General features: G+C 43.6%; 2 protein-coding genes across 3 annotated transcripts; both read right to left on the reverse strand.

Annotated features, from left to right (window-relative positions):
* Positions 1–5,069: 5,069 nt before the first annotated feature.
* On the reverse strand, positions 5,070–13,288 carry LOC148097216 (uncharacterized). Its single transcript, XM_087832373.1, has 4 exons — positions 13,231–13,288; positions 7,920–8,003; positions 5,657–6,004; positions 5,070–5,581 (listed from the first exon to the last, which is right to left on the reverse strand). Exons 1-4 carry the CDS (start codon positions 13,286–13,288, stop codon positions 5,070–5,072), a joined length of 1,002 nt encoding a protein of 333 aa, XP_087688499.1.
* A 1,566-nt stretch (positions 13,289–14,854) lies between these two features.
* Positions 14,855–19,587, reverse strand: LOC148097217 (uncharacterized). 2 transcript variants are annotated; one of them, XM_087831882.1, is made up of 3 exons: positions 19,410–19,587; positions 18,347–18,628; positions 14,855–15,883 (listed from the first exon to the last, which is right to left on the reverse strand). In XM_087831882.1, the coding sequence occupies exons 1-3, from the start codon at positions 19,579–19,581 to the stop codon at positions 15,054–15,056; spliced, it is 1,284 nt and encodes a 427-aa protein (XP_087688008.1). In that variant the 5' UTR covers positions 19,582–19,587; the 3' UTR covers positions 14,855–15,053. The 2 variants fall into 2 exon arrangements, with proteins under 2 accessions (XP_087688008.1, XP_087688009.1); XM_087831883.1 differs by lacking the exon at positions 18,347–18,628.
* Between the last annotated feature and the right edge of the window lie 1,079 nt (positions 19,588–20,666).

A 20,666-nucleotide genomic window follows, 5' to 3' on the forward strand; every position in this document is an offset into this window, starting at 1 on the left:
TTACAGGCTCCACAGAAACCAGGGCCAAGCCGATCCAGAAGAAGCCGCCTTTGGAGGAGGAGCTACAGAAGTGAATATGAAAGGCTTCATTTAGGAGCTGAAGAGCTGCTGTGTTCTCTCTATTGTTCATTCAGTCCAAGAGAAAATCATGTTGCTGCTTTTCATTTGGATGATGATCGTCTCCTTTCAGACTGGTGAGTCATCAAAAGATGGAGTGAGATGTAAAAGGAGATGATGGACATGAAAATATTTGGATGTTGTTTGAATTGATTCACTTTTTATAAACTAAGTTTAAAGATACAGAAACATGATGGTGAAATATGTCTTTGTTGTTTTCAGGATCCTCTGAGGATTTACTGACACCATCTAAAGATGTAGTGATGAGTTTGGAAGGAGACACTGTGACTCTCTCCTGCAAATATTCAGGCTCTGTATATTCACTTTTCTGGTACCATCAGAAGTCTGGTTCACATCCACAGCTTCTCATGGCAGAACATTCAAAGCAAACAGAAAAGCTGAAGTTTATACATGATGATCAAAAAAAGGAGTTTCATCTGGAGATCTCCTCTGCTGCAGTGTCTGACTCTGCTGTGTACTACTGTGCTGTGAGGCCCACAGTGACAGGAAAGAGCAAAACTCTGTACAAAAACCTTTGGAGCAAAGACAACAGAATACTCCACAACATCCACTAGAGGGAGCCACACACTGTTAAACCTCTGATTCTGTTACTGTGACACAGTTTGTTTTGTGCCACCACATGTATGTTACTGAATCTACATCACTGTAAATGAGCTCTGACACACTGACACAGCCTCATTTCTCTGTATAAGGAAACTGTCAGGGTCCCTGAGTCATCAGGATTTTGAGTTTTCTAATTTCATTATTTGCTTTTGGGTTTTAGAAGTAATTTATGCTCCTCGTTTCTGTTCATAATGTTTTGGTTTCTTTGTGCTTTTGAGTTTTCCTGATCCCTTTGTTGGTTCTGTGTTGTGGTATTTGTGTCTCAGGTTAGTGATAGAGGACTTCAGGTTGATTCCTTTCCTGTTCCCTTTCTGTTTCCTCAGTCTTGTCCCCGTGTCTGTCTCTCTGTGTCCTGTCTCCATTGTTTCCCTGTTTAGTTGTGAAGTTAATCTTGTCTCCACATTCTGTTATGTTCCTCTTCCTGTTTCATTTTGGTGACTGCCCTCTGTGTCTTGTATTTAGTTTGACTTCCTCTCACCTGATGGGGCGATCGTGGCTCAAGAGTTGGGAGTTCGTCTTGTAATCAGAAGGTTGCCGGTTCGAGCCCCGGCTCGGACAGTCTCGGTCGTTGTGTCCTTGGGCAAGACACTTCACCCGTTGCCTACTGGTGGTGGTCAGAAGGCCCGGTGGCACCAGTGTCCGGCAGCCTCGCCTCTGTCAGTGCGCCCCAGGGTGGCTGTGGCTGCAATGTAGCTGCCATCACCAGTGAATGTGTGGATGACTGGATGTGTAAAGCGCTTTGGGGTCCTTAGGGACTAGTAAAGCGCTATACAAATACAGGCCATCATTGTGTTAGTCACCATCAGCTGTGTTCCCATTTGTTCCTTTTAAGACAAGATAAGATACATTTATTGGTCCCACAAGGGGAAATTTCATGTTAAGGCTGCCGACCTATTGCACGCAATGGCGGCGCCATCTTACCCTCCGACTATACATACATTACACAAAACATCACATGGGACAAGGAGAAAAAATAACTCCCCCCAGACTGAGCTCCAACAGGGAGATCAGTTTGAGAACAGAAAAAACTCCTCTGCACATGAAAACCTCTTAATACACCAAAGAAACACATGACAAGCAGCAGGGGGGGGTAAAGGGTGAGAGACAGCCAGTGTAGACAGCACATCTGGGCCTGCGTGCGCTGGTGTCCTTGATCCACCGTCAGCATCGGAAGGGAATAAGCGTCGAAGGCATTTGGAGGGGGGATGAGTGTGTGCATATCAGTGTATATGTATGTGTGTGTGTGTGTCCATAGTTCAGCTGAGACAGTGTCCTTTGCCCTGCCAGGCTAAGTAAACAGTCTTCCAGCCAACCCAGGTGGCCTCGCGTGGGATAGGAAGAACAGTCTCAACACAGGCGTTATCAGGGTGTTGTTGTTCAGCTCCAGCCTTGAGACCGCAGTGCAGAAGGGGTATCTGCATGAAGTGATGGTGGTTTTTACTTTAGTGCGAACAACTCATGTGAATTTCAAAGCTGTTCTAACAGACCAACACTGGTCTCTCAATCTCCCGTTGGAGAGCCGCGAGCTTCTCCAAGATGTTATCAAACTTACGCTCCGTGATGTTGTCATTCTTGTGCTCAATGAGCCCATTCTGAGAAGCTGCGCCTCGTCCCATCGTTTCAATCCCAGCAGGCAGCTGTGGTGGGGTGTGGCCTGCGGTGCTGCACAGGGAGGGCGGACGCACCTGCACGGCATCCTTAATCACGCCCGCCTAGTTAAAAACACGGGGACTCAGGGGTTTGGGTGTGTTGTGGTGTGAAATCAATATAATGGCTCTAAATTATGATCTTTGGTCCCGCCGTGCCTTATTCACACCACAGCAGCCTTGTGGGGGTTTGAACAGCCGGTTTCGCTTTCTTAATTCTCCGATAAGTCAGGGCCAAGCCAGCTCCAATCAGCAAGAACCCTGTTACCATGGTTCCGAATAGGTCGATATCTTCAGCGTCTTTGATCGACAGTCCCGCCAGGCACACGACCCTCCAATTCTGCCACCCGTCCATCGTGTATCCGGCAGGGAAAGCACCTCCAGGACACTCAGGCTCACCCGAGCCCAGACTTCTCGTTGAGAAAAGGGTTCAATTGCATTCAGGGACCAGTTGATCAAATCCATAATTCGTCTTTTAGGTTTTAGAGAACAGACTGTGAGAGAGTGTTCCAGGGAAAGTAATACAAAAAACACGAGACTAGACAAGGACACAAGAGGCTAAGCAGGGAAGCTAAGGGAGAGGAGGAGGAGAAAAGTGCGACTGCCTTCGTCAAGAGGCAGAGCAGAGAAATCCCCTTGTTATCCCACATGTCTGTATTGTCACAGTCTCCAGTGACAAGCAGGTTTTTGAGTTCAATTCTTCTCTCCTGAGTCCTGCGTTTGGGTCCACTTCCTGCCAACCACACAACTGAAAAAAGAATGTTTACCAGCAGAAATGGATCAGTCAGGGGAAACACTAAAGTGAAACGACTGGTTAGTAAATCAAAATAAAGCAGGAAGAAAGGAAAATATGACCTGGAGATCAGGTTCATGTGAGACAATCAGCTCCGTGTAAAAGTGACGAGGTACACCTTTTTCTACTTCAGCTTCCAAGCAGACAGACCTCATCGTCATTTTCAACGTGGTCATGAAGAATAGTTCTCCAGTTTTCTGAAGATTTTTTGTTCAGAAAGTGTTTTTGTTTCAACTTAACAGTGAATAATTAATTATCCATTAAATAATTTCCCCTAGGGATCAATAAAGTATTCTGATTCTGATCCATCCATTTGCAGCTTATCCAATTCAGTGATGCAGGGAAGCTGGAGCCTAATGAAATATGAGCTCCACCTGAAAGTGAAGATGCTGCTACTAGTGTGTAAAGCAGGAGGAAGTGAGAGAAGTTCAAATCCAGATCAGAGAGGAGGAGCAGAGATTCAGGGAGGAGCTGAGCTGTTACTGAACTAGAAGAGAGAGAAACCTCCACATTCAACAGAGTTCAACACAAACCATAAACTTTACCTTCATTCAACATGTTGTCTTTGGACTATTCTGCACTTTCTTTACTGATTCTCACCATTCTAACAGGTACGTTACAATCTGTGTGTTTAAAGAAAGACATTTGAATTGTGATGATTTATAAAAGAATAAAACATGTTTCTGTTCCTTTAGGTGTCAGCTGTGAAGATCTCACTCCAACCAACAAAGAAGTGTTCAGTGTAGAAGGCAGCACTGCTACTCTGTCCTATAGATTATCCAGAGAAGTGAAGACTAATGATTATTTATTCTGGTATCGACAATATCCTGGAATACAACCAGAGTTAATGATCTCTCACTCTGCATCAGGAGAAATAGGATTAGAAAAAATCCCTGGACTGAAAATTGAAGTGGGGAAAAACCAGTTCAACATGAGCATCTCCTCTGCTGCAGTGTCTGACTCTGCTGTGTACTACTGTGCTCTGCAGCCCACAGTGACAGGAAACAGCAAAACTCTGTACAAAAACCTTTGGAGCAAAGACAACAGAATACTCCACAACATCCACTAGAGGGAGCCACACACTGTTAAACCTCTGATTCTTGTGTCATTGGACTGATGACAAAGACAACAGAGAAATGAAGCAGTAAAGATCAGAGACAGAGACAGAGCTGCTGTGGAAGCACAAAACTGTTTGAAGAAAAAAAACTTTATTTATAAAGAACACTTTCGAACATTTACAGTTTGTTTGTCTTCTGAAGAAACAGAAACAAAACTGCTTCAGCTGTCAGATATCACCACTCTGACATCTGAGCTCATAACCCACAAATAACTGAGACACAGTAAAAAAGAATAACAGATATTTTCAATCAGTCAGATATCGTCTCGTATCCTCTGGTTTTCAACAACACTCAGAATCCAAAGTGATGGAGGTAAAGTTTGTGCGACTCTGTCACAGGAGAAAATCTCAAAGGCTGCAGATGAAGACCATCAGCTGACAAAATGCTCCTTTTTGGTATAACTTTACACAGTTGTAATAATATGACACAGAAACTGCTGTAGAAAATCACTGAAAACATGCTGAACTCAAAGGTTGATTATAGCGTTATTAGAAAAGTTACAAAACCCTTCTTCCAGAATGGCAAAGAAATCTCCCAAAACAAGAAACTCCCCGAAATTCAAAAGGTCAAAAGAACGTGATCACAGATACAGCAGCAGAAATGAGCATCCTCTGAAGGGTGGCGCTGGCCTTCCTTAGTGATCAGGTGAGGAGGTCAACTGTTCATGAGGGACTTCTTACAAAAAAAAAGAAAAAATGCTGCCAATCAGAATAGTTTTTGGAGTAGTTTAAAGGTGTTTGAAATACGGTTTTCCCCATAAAACTTTCAGCACTACGACTTCTGTTGTTTGTGGGTCTTCATGTGCCACGACAAATGATGCCTCTGGCGGAACATTTTCCCACAGGTTTTACAGTGATACGGTTTCTCTCCCGTGTGGATAGTTTCGTGGCTTTTAAGTGACGCTGACAGAGTAAATCTTTCCCCGCAGGTCTCACAAACATACGGCTTCTCTCCTGTGTGCGTTCTCATGTGGCGCAGAAGGGGACAGCGTGTAGTGAAGGTTTTCTCACATGCTTGGCAGGGATGAGGCCTCTCTCCTGTGTGGATTCTCATGTGGTTCATCAAATCACTGCGTTGAATAAAGGTTTTCTCACACGTTTTGCAGGTATGCAGCTTCTCTCCCGTGTGAATTTTTGTGTGACGCAACAAAATGCTCTTTTCACTAAAGGTTTTCTCACACGTTTTGCAGGTATGCAGCTTCTCTCTTGTTTGCATTCTGTGACGTGTCCTCTTTTGAGACTTTTTCTTGAAGGCTTTTTTACATTTTCTTAAGGGAAAATCATCTCCTTTCAAAGGCTGTTTACCTGTATCAGTGTTACACTTATCAGCTGGCATGGGAGAGTTTTCTGTATCATTGCTCTGACTTCTGCTTCTATTTCCAGTCGAACCTGAATTGACATTCCTGCTTCCTTCCTGATCCTGGCTCTCAGCTACAGCAGAGCTGTGAGCAGCGAGCTGGTCACTGTCTGGTTCTGCTTCACTCTGGTTGCTTTCCCCCCAAGTAACAGTCACCTTAAAAATGGTATCATTCTCTTCCTTCACTACAACCTGCTCTCCCTCCTGACTGCTGCCCAGTTCCTCCTGTTGCTCTTTAATCTGAGGAGGTTCTGGTTCCTCCTGCTCCACACTGGAGCTCCTCTCCTGGTTCCAGAGCTGCTGCTCAGGGAGAACCTCCTCCTCTCTGCAGAGGAGTCGCAGTGGAAGGTCTGGAAGTAGAAAAGGACACAAAAAATAAATAAATAATATTATAAAAAGGCAAATACTCCGATACACGCACACACACAAGCTTTCAAAGTTACTACATGGAGAAAAGCCAAAACAGAGAACACACACACGCACTGAAAAAATGCCTCTGAGTTTTTTACAGGCTGTTAATAGTGTCTATACTGCACAATGTACACATGTGGATAACACGGGTAGGTTATGTAGAAGAAAAAGAGGAATTCTGGAGTAAGTTGGATGAAGTGGTACTGAGTGTCTGCAGGGGGAGAGAGAGTTCAACGAACATGTAAGTGAAGGGAGGAGAGGTGATGAGGCGGCGCTGGGTAGGAGTGCCTTTAAAGAAAGGATAGAAAAGGTTGTGTTGAACTTTAACAAGAGGGAGGAACACAGAGGTGAACTTCATCTTATACAGAAGGTGAAATCTGAAGGAGACATAGCTGGGGGCATCAGATGGAAGTCTGCAAGATAACTTTGGAAATCAATATGAGGAAGTGAGAGAAGACAGAGATCAAAAGAGATCAGATCAAATCAAATAAGATGAAGCTTCGTTTGAACAAACAGTTGTGAACAAAAATCCTTCCCAACATACACAAACTATTCTGAGATGTTTCTTGAATTCAGGACTTCTTACACATTTTTTCTCCAAATGTCTCAAGTTTCAGACTTTTTAACTGTGTGAGTATCAGCGACTCTCTGACTCTGTCGACATCGTTAATGTGACTTCTGCTTGTGTGACGTGTCACACGGCTCCCTTAAATCATTTTGGTTATAAAGTGTGTGAACCACAGGAGGAGGAGTGACTGAGAGCAGAGAGGAGGAGCAGAGATTCAGGGAGGAGCTGAGCTGTCACTGAACTATAGAAGAGAGAAAAACCTCCACATTCAACAGAGTTCAACACAAAACAAACTTTATGTTCCTCAACATGCTGTCATTACATCACTGTGTGTTTCCTCTGATTCTTCTCACTCTCACAGGTCTGCTCACCTACACAGGAAACTATGTTCAATTCAAATGATTCATTAACGTCAATTATTGATTGAAAACGTTCTCTCTTCCTTCAGGTGTCACATGTGATCAGCTCACTCCAGTCAAAGATGAAGAGTCCAGTTTAGAAGGCAGCACAGTTACTCTGACCTACACTTACAAAGTGTCAACTGGTGATTATTTCTTCTGGTATCGACAACATCCAGGAAAACCTCCAGAGTTCCTGATCTCACACTCTGCTTTAGGATCAGTAGGAGAAGAAAAAGTTCCTGGATTGAAGATTCAAGTGGAGGGAAAAGAAATCAAGATGAGCATCTCCTCTGCTGCAGTGTCTGACTCTGCTGTGTACTACTGTGCTGTGAGGCCCACAGTGACAGGAAACAGCAAAACTCTGTACAAAAACCTTTGGAGCAAAGACAACAGAATACTCCACAACATCCACTAGAGGGAGCCACACACTGTTAAACCTCTGATTCTTGTGTCATTGGACTGATGACAAAGACAACAGAGAAATGAAGCAGTAAAGATCAGAGACAGAGACAGAGCTGCTGTGGAAGCACAAAACTATTTGATTGGCTGAGCTATTACACTGGCCCCGCCCACTGAAGTTGAGCTCATCCAATGACATTATTTGTTGGTCATTGTGCTGCAGTGGAAGAACATTGTTCATGTGCTGTCTGTCTGGCTTTAATAACTCCAAAGACATGTTGCTGCACCTCTTTTTGCTTCTATCTCACATTATAGGTGAGTTTAAGAACAGGATTAAAGTTTAGTTGAAGCTGCTGCATTAAGCAGATATACAGACTGCATTTCACTACTTTTCTTCTTTCTTTTTCCAGGACTAACAGCTGGAGACTCAATCACTCCTCAACGACCTGAAGTCACTGAAACAGAAGGAGAATCTGTCACACTCACATGTAGCTATGAGACGAGTGACAGTGTTGCTGACCTTTACTGGTACAGACATCATTCTGACCTTCAGGCTCCGCAGTTTATACTCTGGAAACGGGCAAAAGACAACAGTGGTTATGAATATATTCCTGATAAGCGATATAGATCCCAAACAACAGATACATCAACTAATCTGACCATAGCAGCCCTAACCCTGGCAGACACAGCTCTCTACTACTGTGCTCTACAAACACAGTGATACAAAGTGTAGAAGAGGCTGTACAAAAACCTGAACACAGATATCTGACTACTCTTCAAAGAGGAGGGAAGTGGTATTCAAAGCACAGCTTCATATCAGATGGATTCTGCTAATTCCTGTTTTATCAGAGTCACTGTGGTTACAGCTGCTAATGAAACACTGTGGGAGGATTCACACGAGCAGCAAATCCACATCAACCACAAACCAACACTTCATATCAGCATCAACAGTCAAGAGGAAACATCGTCGCTGTCTGTGGTCCTGAAATTCAAAGCAACTGAAGTGTAAATGTTGTGAAGCTGAAGGAAAGCGATTCACTTCCTGGTTAAATAAAGGATAACATTAATTCGGTATTTCTTTTCTGATTGTTTGTTCCAGAGTTGAAATGAAGCCTGATGAAAAATAAAAATGTATTAAAAGTCTTTAATTTTTGTCAACATACTGCAGGAAATGTTGATTCGAGGATTGGAGGTTGCAGATTATCTTTGAGTTCCTCCAGCAAAGTGGGAATAATCGACACTCTCAGTGTGTTCTGATCTTCTGCTGGGATTAAAAATAAACGAACACAATCAAATCCTCTCCTCCTTAAACTTTACAGTCTGATATGGAAACATGTGCAGACGCTTGTGCAACGAGACCAGCTGTAAAAATCACTGTGTGGATTTCTCTAATGTGTCGCTGCAGCTCGCTGGATTGTTTAACACCAACAGATGGTTCACTGCTCCAACAGACCCTGAAAGTTATTTTCTGTGGCTCCACCCACTGATTTACTCAGCCAATGAGATGGTATCCTTTATGGATTTGACATAAAAAATGTACTGTTGACATTTATAAAGGGAGTTCAGTGAGAAGATTGATGTAAGAGGTGGAAACTCCTGACCTGACCCTCAGTTCTTACCTGTGCATTTCTGGGAGTTCCTTTCTCAAGAAGCAAAGAGCTTCCCTTGGCTCTTGGCGAAGGCGGTCACACTTTTCTCCTCTCCTCCTTCCCCTTATCTCCCCTGCTTAGCCTCTTGTGTCCTTGTCTTGTCTCGTGTGCATTACTTTCCCTCGAACAGTCTCTCACTGTCGTTCTCTAAAACCTTAAAGAGAATTATGGATTTGATCAACTGGTCTCTGAATGCTATTGAACCCTTTTCTCAACGAGAAGTCTGGGCTCGGGAGAGCCCGAGTGCCCTGGAGGGACTTTCCCTGCCGGATACATGATGGACGGGTGGCAGAACTGGAAGGTCGTGTGCCTGGCAGGACTGTCGATCGAGGACGCTGAAGATATCTACCTATTCGGAACCATGATAACAGGGTTCTTGCTGATCGGAGCTGGCTTGGCCCTGGCTTATCGGAGAATTAAGACAGCGGAACCGGCTGTTCAAACCCCCACAAGGCTGCCCGCTGGGATTGAAGCGACGGGACGAGGCGCGACCTCTCACAACGAACGCAGCATGGTTAACACCTTGGAGACGCTTACAGCTGCCGTGAAGACTCAAAATAACACCATTGAGCATATGGTGGGATACATCAGAGAGAGGCCTGCTCAAAATGAGACCCTTGAGCGAAAGTTGGATCACATCGCAGAACGGCTCACTGCAGTTGTGGGGTCTCAGCATCAAAAGAATGACAACACCACGGAACAGAAGTTTGATACCATCATGGGGAGGCTCGCGGCTCTCCAACGGGAGATCGAGAGACCAGTGTTGGAGTGTTAAGAACAGCTTGAAATTCTCCTGAGCTGCTCGCATAAAAGAAAATCAACAACATCAACATGCGGACACCACGGCGCCAGCTGCACGGGTCCAAGGCTGGAGCCGAACAAAAACTCCCTGATAACGACTGTGTGATGACTATTCTCCCCATCCCCTGCAAGGCCACCTGGGTTGGCTGGCAGACTGTTTACCGAGCCTGGCAGGGCGAAGGACACTGTCTCAGCTGAACTCTGGACACACATACACTTACACTGATAAGCACTCACTCATCCCCCTCCCTTTCCAAACGCCTTCGATGCTTGTTTCCTGTGGGGGAAGACGGCGGGTCTGTGTGCCGCGCTGGAATGGTAGCACTGTGCAGGATGGCTGCTGTGTTTCCTTCGGATTACTTCTCACCTCCCACTCAACCCTGTGGCTTGTCACGTGCTCCAATGTTGTACTGTGGACATTTATGTGATCTCTGTGCAGAGGAGTTCTTTTGTTTCCCGTTCTCATGCTGTCCTCCCATTGGTGCCCAGCATGAGTAGAGGTCTCTTTTTTTCCTCTTGTACTTTCCCATTGTTGTGTACTTTTTCAGTGTTTTTCTGTAACGCTGCCGATCTCCGACTGTATTCCCATGTGATGTCTTTGTTGTGTGTGTAAGTCGGGGGGGGTCCTATTCCTCTGCGGGGCAACCTGCATATGGCCAATAAAGCTTTCATTCATTCATTCATTCATTCTCTAAGCGCACTACACTGGGAGGGGAATATTTAAGTCAAGCACACAAACTGATTTACTATTATTTTCAACACACAGTCTCTTTGTGCAGATATTTTACAAAGACAAGAAACACGTCTTATATTTTGCACTCGATGTGGCAGAGTTAAAGCTGCATGGAGATTTAAGAGCTAGAAGAGTAAATGCCAACAAAGATGTGATAAAAACTTACAAATAACCAATTCACCCAACTCTGAATGTGCTCACTGTACTCAGCCTCCACTCTGTGTGGTTTATGTCTATGCTCTCCATTATTCTCCCTTTCAGCCACTCATTCATTGAACCCATCTCCTCCACATCTCCACCTCACCCAAATCAGTCAGAGCGCCATCCGAGCCTAAATATTCATCTTCACCACCACCAGCATCTAAAATGCCGGGAGTCCCGTCCTAGATTCGGTCACTGCTGGGATTCCATCAGAGTCCAATCTCCAAATACACTGATTAACTTCTCTATCTCAGAAAATCATGTTCAGTTCTTCCAAGTGATCTCTCCTTATTGAATTAACGTCACGTCTTAAGCACCAAACAAACACAAAACACAGCAAATGAAAAAAAAAAATCTACTGGAGACTCGAGCTGGCAGAGCGCACACAATCAACCCTGAACTGAGAGTGAAAACATGAATTAGAAAATTCTGAATCAAATACAAATTATAACATGACATAAAATCACAAAAATACGCTGATGACATATTTTGATGCAGTTTAGTTTAAGACATTTTCTTCTTTGCCAAACAGAAACTTTGGGGCTCTCTTGGGTTCCCACTCTGATAAACACCAAACAGCAGTCTTCAGTGGAGAGTCCACAGTGTCAGAGTTTGAAGAGGAGGCATTAGGTCATCTCCACAGTGAGCATGCACATCTTTGGTTCCCAAAGAACTCAAAGGGTTGTTCACTATGAATTTATCCCTCGGGGTCAGACTGTCAGCACATTTCACTGTAACGTCCTGCAGCGTCTGAGGAAAACATGCAGCACAAACCACCTGAACTTTGGAGCGTGCCGTCCATACAAGATGTGGGTCAGTTTCAGAAAGACATAGTGGAGAGATTATGAGGCTGTTTTCAAACAGTTTTAATTCCCTTTGTCTGCAGTGAGATTATTATTCACAAGTGGAAACCATTTAAGCTGCCAATCATCCCAGGTGAGGAAGTCCCAGCCAATTCATCCCAAGGTCTGATCATGTGATGTTCAGTGAAACTGCAACAAAGCCAAGAGCTACAGCTCAGACTGTGCAGGCCTCAGTTAGCAGGTTAACACAGGATGTACAAAAACACAAGGTACTGGAAGATTTTTCCACACTGCTCAGCTCCACTAGAGGGCGACATCATCCAGTAGGCGGTGCTCTCCTTCTGCACTGTGTTCAACCATTGTGTCAATAATAAGTGCTGCTGTGAAGAGAACAATTCTCAGACTGAATGTTGAACATCAGCTAGTTTCTCCTGTTGATTTAAACCTTGTTGTACAGATGGAACATTGGCTGTGGATTATTCTTGCTGCTCTTTTCTTTGGTGAGATACAAACATCAACATGTTTCCTCTGCACACGACTCACAACAAGGACAGAAAGAGGAGATTTAATCATTTTACACTGTGGAACTTTTCAATAACTTCAATCATGTTTATTGATCCATCTCTTCCTCTGCATGTTCTGTTCTTCCTCAGAGTGTAAAGGAGAAGACAAAGTGATCCAGGAACAAGGAGATGTCATTGCTGCTGAAGGAGACACAGTTACACTTCACTGCAAATATGAAACAACTTCTACATACGCATATTTGTTCTGGTACAAACAAGAAGTGAACAAATTTCCAAAATATGTTTTAAGACGTGACACAGCATCAGAGGACAACGCTCAAGAGTTCCCAAAAAACAGATTTGATGCTGAGCTCAACAAGACATCAGTTCCTCTGAAGATCCAGAAGCTTCAGCTGTCTGACTCTGCTGTGTACTACTGTGCTCTGCAGCCCACAGTGACAGGAAACAGCAAAACTCTGTACAAAAACCTTTGGAGCAAAGACAACAGAATACTCCACAACATCCACTAGAGGGAGCCACACACTGTTAAACCTCTGATTCTTGTGTCATTGGACTGATGACAAAGACAACAGAGAAATGAAGCAGTAAAGATCAGAGACAGAGCTGCTGTGGAAGCACAAAACTATTTGATTGGCTGATCCAATTAGTCCCATCACTTCTCTCTAAAGTCTAAAACATAGGTGTCAAACTCTGGCCCGCGGGCCAAATTTGGCCTGCAGCCTAATTACATTTGGCCCGCGAAGCCATACCAAATTACTATTAGAGCTGGCCTACTGGTATTATACAGCTAATATATATATTGTTTAGTATTAAGCTTTGCTTGTTCCATATTCAGTTTTCCAGCAAAACTTATTTGAGTCCATAAGAAAAGATTCATTCTTATATCTGGAGGAAGATTTTTTTTTCAATAAATATTAATGTTAGCCCGTGACTTTGTTCCAGTTTTGAATTTTGGCCCACTGTGTATTTGAGTTTGACACCCCTGGTCTAAAAGAAAAGTTGAACCCTGGAACAAAATGATATTCAGTGATACTGTCCTCTGTGCTCCCGGTCTGGTGCCATAACAGTAGGACAGTAACTGCTCACCGGACTTTCCAATCAGGTGTAGGTCCTTCTGTCTACCTTGCGAGCTAACTGTAGCCATACTTACCTCTGTTTACATCACCCCTGATGCTGAGGTTAGCTCAACACTCAATCACCTCCAACTTATTATCAGCAAACAGCAGCGAGCGCACTCTGAGGGCGTCCATGTTGTTGTCGGGGACTTTCATGAGGCATGTTTGAAATCTGTACTCCCCAAATTCCACCAACATGTTAAAGGTCCTACCAGGGGACAGGACCCTGGACCACACCCCTCTCCCACCTGGGTGTCATGGTCCTGGCTCAGTGACCCAGTGTTTTATGTTGGTTATTATTAATAGTCTTTTTTTGTCTTATTTTGAATCTCTAGTCTTTGGTTTCTGTTCCCTGTCAGACACATATCCTTGTCAACTCCGTGTCTCTGCATTTCCTGTTTTACTTCTGTGTCCTACATCACTGCTCTGCTTTGCGTTCATTGTCTCGTTATGTTCTGATCTTTGTGAGGAGAGAAACTGGAGAGAAGCTGCAGATGCTACTGAGATCACATCTGGTCTCATCCATTGTGACGTCCAATCATTGCTGCTGACGTCTATCGACCGATGTCCAGCTCATCATCCTCTTGTTTATTACATATATGACTTAAAACAAAGCTTAAACTTTGAAATCACTTCATCTCCTTTTCTTTTTTTCGATGTTTTACTTCACATAATTTGCCAAGATTTCAATCACACATAAAGGTTCAGTCAGATATGAATATTTTATGGACATAAATATGATTTAATTACTTCAAATTAATTTATCATGAACTCCGTCTCACATGAGCAGATCTCTTTAATTCGGTTATGTAGGAATACTCTCACTCTTTCACTTTAAACGATAAATCAAACTTTCTCTGAACAAACACTGCAGACCTCAGGATGTTTATATTTGTTTTTGTTGCTCCCTCCTCAAACACATCTGGATAATGAGCAGTGAACATTTTTATGTGGTTCATAGTGACGCATGTCAGAGTTTACATGGATGAATGATGCTTGGATCTGTGAATACAATGTTGTCCAGCTTCCTGTGGCTTAGTTCATCAGACTTTGGAACATTTCAGATCTTAAGGGTACGAATGAACTTCACCACAGCCAGACTTTCTTTATGTTAACTGACTCAAGAAAACCTAAAACCCCAGTCAGAGAAAACGGTGTCGTTACGATGGATGTGAACTTGTGATTTAAGCTTTGATGATGATATAATGATAAAACATCTATAAAAGCTGTTAATCTGGTGATTTAGTGCATTGAGCAGTAAAATAAACATTTTAATGTGATAATTATTTTCTCGCTCAGCTCTCATTAGAGCTCTGAAACGCTGAACTGGCCCCAGTTAAACATTAAAGCTTACAGTCCCAAAGATCAAAGACTTGCTTTAGTCTGCAGCAAACAAATTCATTTTATTGTTTTTGTGTTTTTGTAATAGCTGCAATTCATCCATCCACACATCTTCTTCCACTTCCACGGGGCCGGGTGGCAGCGACAGCAACCTAAGCAGAGAAGCACAGACCTTCCCCAGCCAAGAGACACAGGCTACGTCCACACGAACGTGTTTTTGTTTAAAAACACATTGTTTTCTCTGCATTTTGGCCTCCTGTCCACACTGAGACGGTGTTTTCACTGATGGAAAACGCAGCGTTTTGAAAACGGTGCTTTCACGCCGCGGTGTGGACAGTGAAAACGCCGCAGCACCAGTCCATCGGTCGATCTCCCGCTCTCTTCTCCCGTCACAAGTTACCATGGTGATGTAGCCGGGTAAAAAAGAACATGTGTGATGAAAACTTCTGACTTTTACAACAACATGTGTGACTTTCTTACATGTGCCGATAAAACATTACGATGTCTGAAAGCTTCCCCGCATGTTTCACAACGATATGGTTTCTCGCCTGTGTGAATTCTTATGTGATCTCTTAAATGAGAGTGACATCTGAACCACTTCCCACACGTTTTGCATTGATATGGTTTCGCACCCGTGTGAACTCTTGTGTGCGTCACTAAATTACGATTACTTCCAAACTTTTTCCCACATGTTTTACAACTATATGGCTTCACATCGGAGTGCGTTCTTAGGTGCTTCTTCAAAAAGCTACTGCATCTGAACATTTTTCCACACACCGTACAAGCGAACGGTCTCTCACCTGTGTGGATGGAATAATGATCCTTCATTTGATAATTAAACTTAAAGGTTTTTCCACAAACATCACATTTTAAAGACTTACTACTTTTATCAAAGTTACAGTGACTCTCTGACATAGTGGGATTTTCTGCATTGTTGTGACCTTTGTGTCTTTCTCTACTTGATCTTGAATCTGCGTTCTTGTTTCCTCCCAGATCTTGACTGTCAGCTACAGCAAAGTTGTGAGTGAGGAGCTGCTCCTCGTCTCCTCCTGGTTCACTGTGCTCTCCTTCCTCAGCAGCAGTCACCATGAAGGTATCCGTCTCCTCCTTCAGTCCCAGCTGCTCTCCCTCCTGACTGCTGCACAGTTCCTCCTGTTCCTCTTTAATCTGTGGAGCTTCTGGTTCCTCCACACTGGAGCTCCTCTCCTGGTTCCAGAGCTGCTGCTCAGGGAGAACCTCCTCCTCCTCCTCTTCTTCCTTACAGACAGGCTGCTGTGGGATGTCTGGAGGGACAGAAGGAGATAAGAAAAAGAAAAATGTGGTAGAAAATCATCAGTAAATATTACTAATTAAGTATAATAATAAAGGAGAATGGCCACAAATTCAGGCTGCGAGAGTGAATTGTCCCCCTCCAGAATAAAGCTCATCAACAGAGGGACATCAGCAGTAAGGGCAGAGCGAGGATGAACTACCAGCTGCTGTAGAAAGGCTGTAATAAATATCCTGCAATGAGCTGATAATTAACCTGTGAGGTCTCGATGGATCCTAATCTGTAAGATGAGGGTTAAAAACTGAGAAGCTGAATAATTCACTGAACTAAGTAAAAATAAGTTGCTGACAAATGTTACTAAATGGAAGCAGGTGCAATAAATCAAATCCAACCTTCTCCAGCATGTTTATAATGACATCACAGGAAACAGAACTTTTGATCTTCTCAATTCATCTCCATAATGTTCGTCATAACTGCTGTGATCCTTTGTTCATTACGTGCTGCCGGCTTTTGGGTGGCTCTCAGCACATTCTAGCTTTAGCTTTAACCACTTTGCCTTTGTTAGCTTCTTTTAAATGATCATAGGTTTTTTTATTAAGCATGTTTTCATGGACATGCCCTAATAGCTGAACTTAGGGGACGTTTGCATCTTCACTCACAGTGAAAAGCTTCCAAGCTAACAGCATGTTAGCATGTGACAATTTGGCTAAACCACTGTCTATGACCAACTGCAGCCCGCGGGAAATTTTTAATTAATTAATTAAATTTATAAATAGAATAGAATAAGGCTGCACTTCAACTTGTGCTTGAGTGTATTGCACTTCTTCGTTTTAACACCAGGGGGAGCTGCTGTTGATTAAGGCAGTTGCTCCAACAAAAAGGACAATCACAGAAGAAATTTACCCCAAGTTACTAAACATGGGGTAAATATATACCCCATGTATACTATCGTTTCATTTTACGCTATCGTTTGTTTCGTGGTGTCGTAAAATAAACTGTTTACAATATTTGTTCATGTTTTGATGTCACTGTAGCGGCTTTATTAAAGTTCTCTCTTATATTTAATATAACCACACTACAGACGGACAAGCGCCTGTTTTTATGCGTTGTGGTTAGCAACAATGACGGTAACACCACCACGTGTCCGCTTGTTTATGTTCCACATAAACCTTTCACAATAAAGCTCAAGATCCTGTTGAGACTTTTCAAAATAAACTGAATCACGTGAAAGATGCAGAGTGTTTACGAATGAGAAGTAAAAAAAGACGCCAGGTGCTAAAAAATAAAGCTTAGACTCAAACGTTAGAACAGGCTTTTCCCCGCAGCACGCTGTGTAATAAGAAAACGGCGCCGTTACAACTTATGTCTAAAAATGTATCGTTTCATGCATCGTTAAAACACTCGACTCCAGCTACACGACGCACAGCTGGAAACACTTCACACAAGTCGAGCTGCCCGAGATTCACAGACTTTACAGAAAATGTTACATTTTTGTGATTTATATAGTTATCGGACGATAGATGTTTTATATCAGGATATCGCACAGACCTACTAATAAATTACTTTGTTATTGACACAGAGACGGCTGTCATTTTTTAAGTTACATAATACCAGATGCTTCATATTACAGAGACGTTATTATGGACAAACTGTAAGATAATGTCCAGCATATCATCGGTTTCCTGTTTGTGGATCAATGTTGTACTTTCTGCAGGTTTAAGTATTGATGGTAATCTGCGGTGGTTTAGTGTTGGTAGAAACGCCCATTAAGTACTGTTGATTTTTAATTATGATTTTAGTGTTTCAACAGTAACCAAGTGAAAAGTGATGGAAAACCACCATCAGAGTTCAACAGTGATTCAATGTCAGACTCTAATGTTGTTTCAACAGAATTGCCTGATATTGATTTAACATCGTTTGAAAGGATATTTGCTATCTGGGCCGTCATGTCCCCTCATGTAAAATGTTCTTCTTTAAACACAAAAGTAAGTAACAGCTGATTAACATTAAAATCTTTGAATTCAGAAGGAAACATTTTCTCCGGGAGCAGAAACAACATGCTGACACATTAATAGCTGACGGCTGCAGCATTGATCAAATTAGGTTTTTAATATTTGTTCGATTCTCTTCCAAACCCGAGCAGTCCAGTGTTGATTTTAGGGGCCTGCAAAAATGAAATAGCAGCGTTTTAACGTCTCACCTGCTTGTTTTCACTCAATAAGCAGCGTTTTCTTAAAGAAATCTACTACGTCACGTGTAGTTTCCATTGCAAATATTAATCACAGTTCAGCAGGGATGCAGTAAAACTCTGTGTGATGTCATCAAGTACGCTGCTGTTCAGCTGTGGAATGATCGCGCTGTTTCTCGCATTCTCGGGAAGTCCGGACTCCCGTGTGAACTTACGAAGTCGGGACTGGCTGCACGAGTATTGAGAAACGGCCCATGAGTAAAATCGCTCCCTCAGAGGGACACTCACCTGTCCTGTGCAGCTTGATTTCGGGTTTCCAGGCGATATCCAGCAGTCTGCGCTGACGGTCCATCTCTTCCTCGTACTGCACAGGATCATTATGAACTTCAGGCTCCTCCTTCAGTCCCAGCTGCTCTCCCTCCTGACTGCTGCACAGTTCCTCCTCTTCCTCTTTAATCTGTGGAGGTTCTGGTTCCTCCACACTGGAGCTCCTCTCCTGGTTCCAGAGCTGCTGCTCAGGGAGAACCTCCTCCTCCTCCTCCTCCTCACAGACCTGCTGCTGTGGGTCGTCTGGAGAGACAGAAGAAAGAAGTCACAACCACAGAAACATTAACAGGACTTTACAGCATGACTGCGTCGCTCGTGTATGAGAGCAAAGCCGTCCAATCAGCTGTAAGTCACTGATCTCAGATCTGCATTTATTCAGACAAACATCTGGAAGGTGAAGCCCCCTCAGCACAGCAGCAGCACCGCACTGCCACTACACTTCATAAATTCAATATCAGCTTTCACTGTGCGAGGCTGCACATTAAACTCTGTGTCACTTCTTTCAGTCGCGTCCGTGACTCTGAACAACAACATGGTTTGTTTTTCTCACACGTGTGGAAATGTGACCACGGGAACCGTGCACGTGCTGTGCACGACTTTAGCTTTTATGTGACATCATCACAAAGGGCCCGGGCGACCGCTCTGACGTCACTGATGGAGAAATAAAAAAGACTGATTGTTATGACGTTAACACTGAACTCTTTACAGCAGAAGAAGAAAGGAAATCAAGGAAAAACCTTTTCAGGCTGGATTACTGAGTTTAGAAGGTGCACCTGAACGCACCATCAAACACACGTTTCACCGCCAAACAAAAAGTTTTTCAAACGATTCACAGGATTGAGTGATGGATGCAGGTCAGAGAAAAGCTCAGATCCAGCTGATTTCAGCGCCTGCTGTTTGAATGGAGCGCAGTGCAGTCCTGTCCTCTGTTTGCTCTTTGTTAGCTCACATCTCCAAAAAGTCCTCACAATCAGAAACGTCCCGCAGAGCTGTGATCAGGATCCTCCCTCAGAGGGACACTCACCTGTCCTGTGCAGCTTGATTTCGGGTTTCCAGGTGATATCCAGCAGTCTGCGCTGACGGTCGATCTCTTCCTCGTACTGGACGATCGTTTTTTCAAACTCCAAGAATATTTGTTCAGCAGCAGCAGTTAGTCGCTCGTTGATAAACTCTCTCAGATACTGAACTGAAGGCATTGTTACTGCCACAGCTCACACACTCAGCTCACACAACAACACGGTATTAGCGCCTTTCCTTTGTTTACTTCCGCCTGTGTCACGCGGTGAGGTTCCGGCAGAGCACGAGTGTTGCCTTCAGTTCCTCTTTAAAGTGTCAGTTTGTTGCAGTAAATAAATAAAAGATTCTGAGCAGCGAGGCTGCCGTGAGAAGAGAAAACAGATCCATAAAGACCTCTGTGCAAGCTCTGTGTTTGGCTGCTTAACTTTCAACAGCAGCACGAAGCACAAACTATGCAGGATCTCCTGCAGACACACAAGCTGTCATCAGGATTTAACAGGAAACATGAGAACAAAAGCAGCTCCTCCTCCTCCTGACTGCAGAAACCTGTCTGACTCCAGCTGTGAACATCAGACCACTCACAGCTAACTCCCAGTGAACATCACTTCCAACATTTCTCCTCTGGAAACATGGAAAAACTGGCTGTGATTTGGATCTTTGCAGCTCTCGTAGGTACGTATGTTTCTGACAGGAACACCTGAAATTCAAAGACATGTTTACAGCGTTACAGATCCAGTTTGGACTTTCTTTGAGCTCACTGTGTTTTTCCAATGATGGACATGTGACTGTGGAACAGAGCTGTGAATATAACATGTTGTTTCATCAGCAGGTAACAGCTTGGAAGATGATATCACTGCCAGCAGTGCTGAAGTGTTTTCATCAGAGGGCCGTACAGTTACTGTGTCCTGTAACTATTCAGTTAAAGCTGATAATCTCCAGTGGTATCGACACGATCCTGGATCAGCTCCTCAGTTCCTTCTCCTCATCACTGATACGAGTGAGCCGACTGTAATGAGAGCAACCCCCCCAAACCCTCGACTGACTGCTGCACTGAACAAGGAGAGAAATCGAGTCAATCTGGAGATCTCCTCTGCTGCAGTGTCTGACTCTGCTGTGTACTACTGTGCTGTGAGGCCCACAGTGACAGGAAACAGCAAAACTCTGTACAAAAACCTTTGGAGCAAAGACAACAGAATACTCACAACATCCACTAGAGGGAGCCACACACTGTTAAACCTCTGATTCTTGTGTCATTGGACTGATG

This window comes from Neolamprologus brichardi, chromosome 18 (assembly GCF_056152115.1).
Source record: "Neolamprologus brichardi isolate AB-2024 chromosome 18, ASM5615211v1, whole genome shotgun sequence".
In the NCBI taxonomy this organism is placed as follows: Eukaryota; Metazoa; Chordata; class Actinopteri; order Cichliformes; family Cichlidae; genus Neolamprologus; species Neolamprologus brichardi.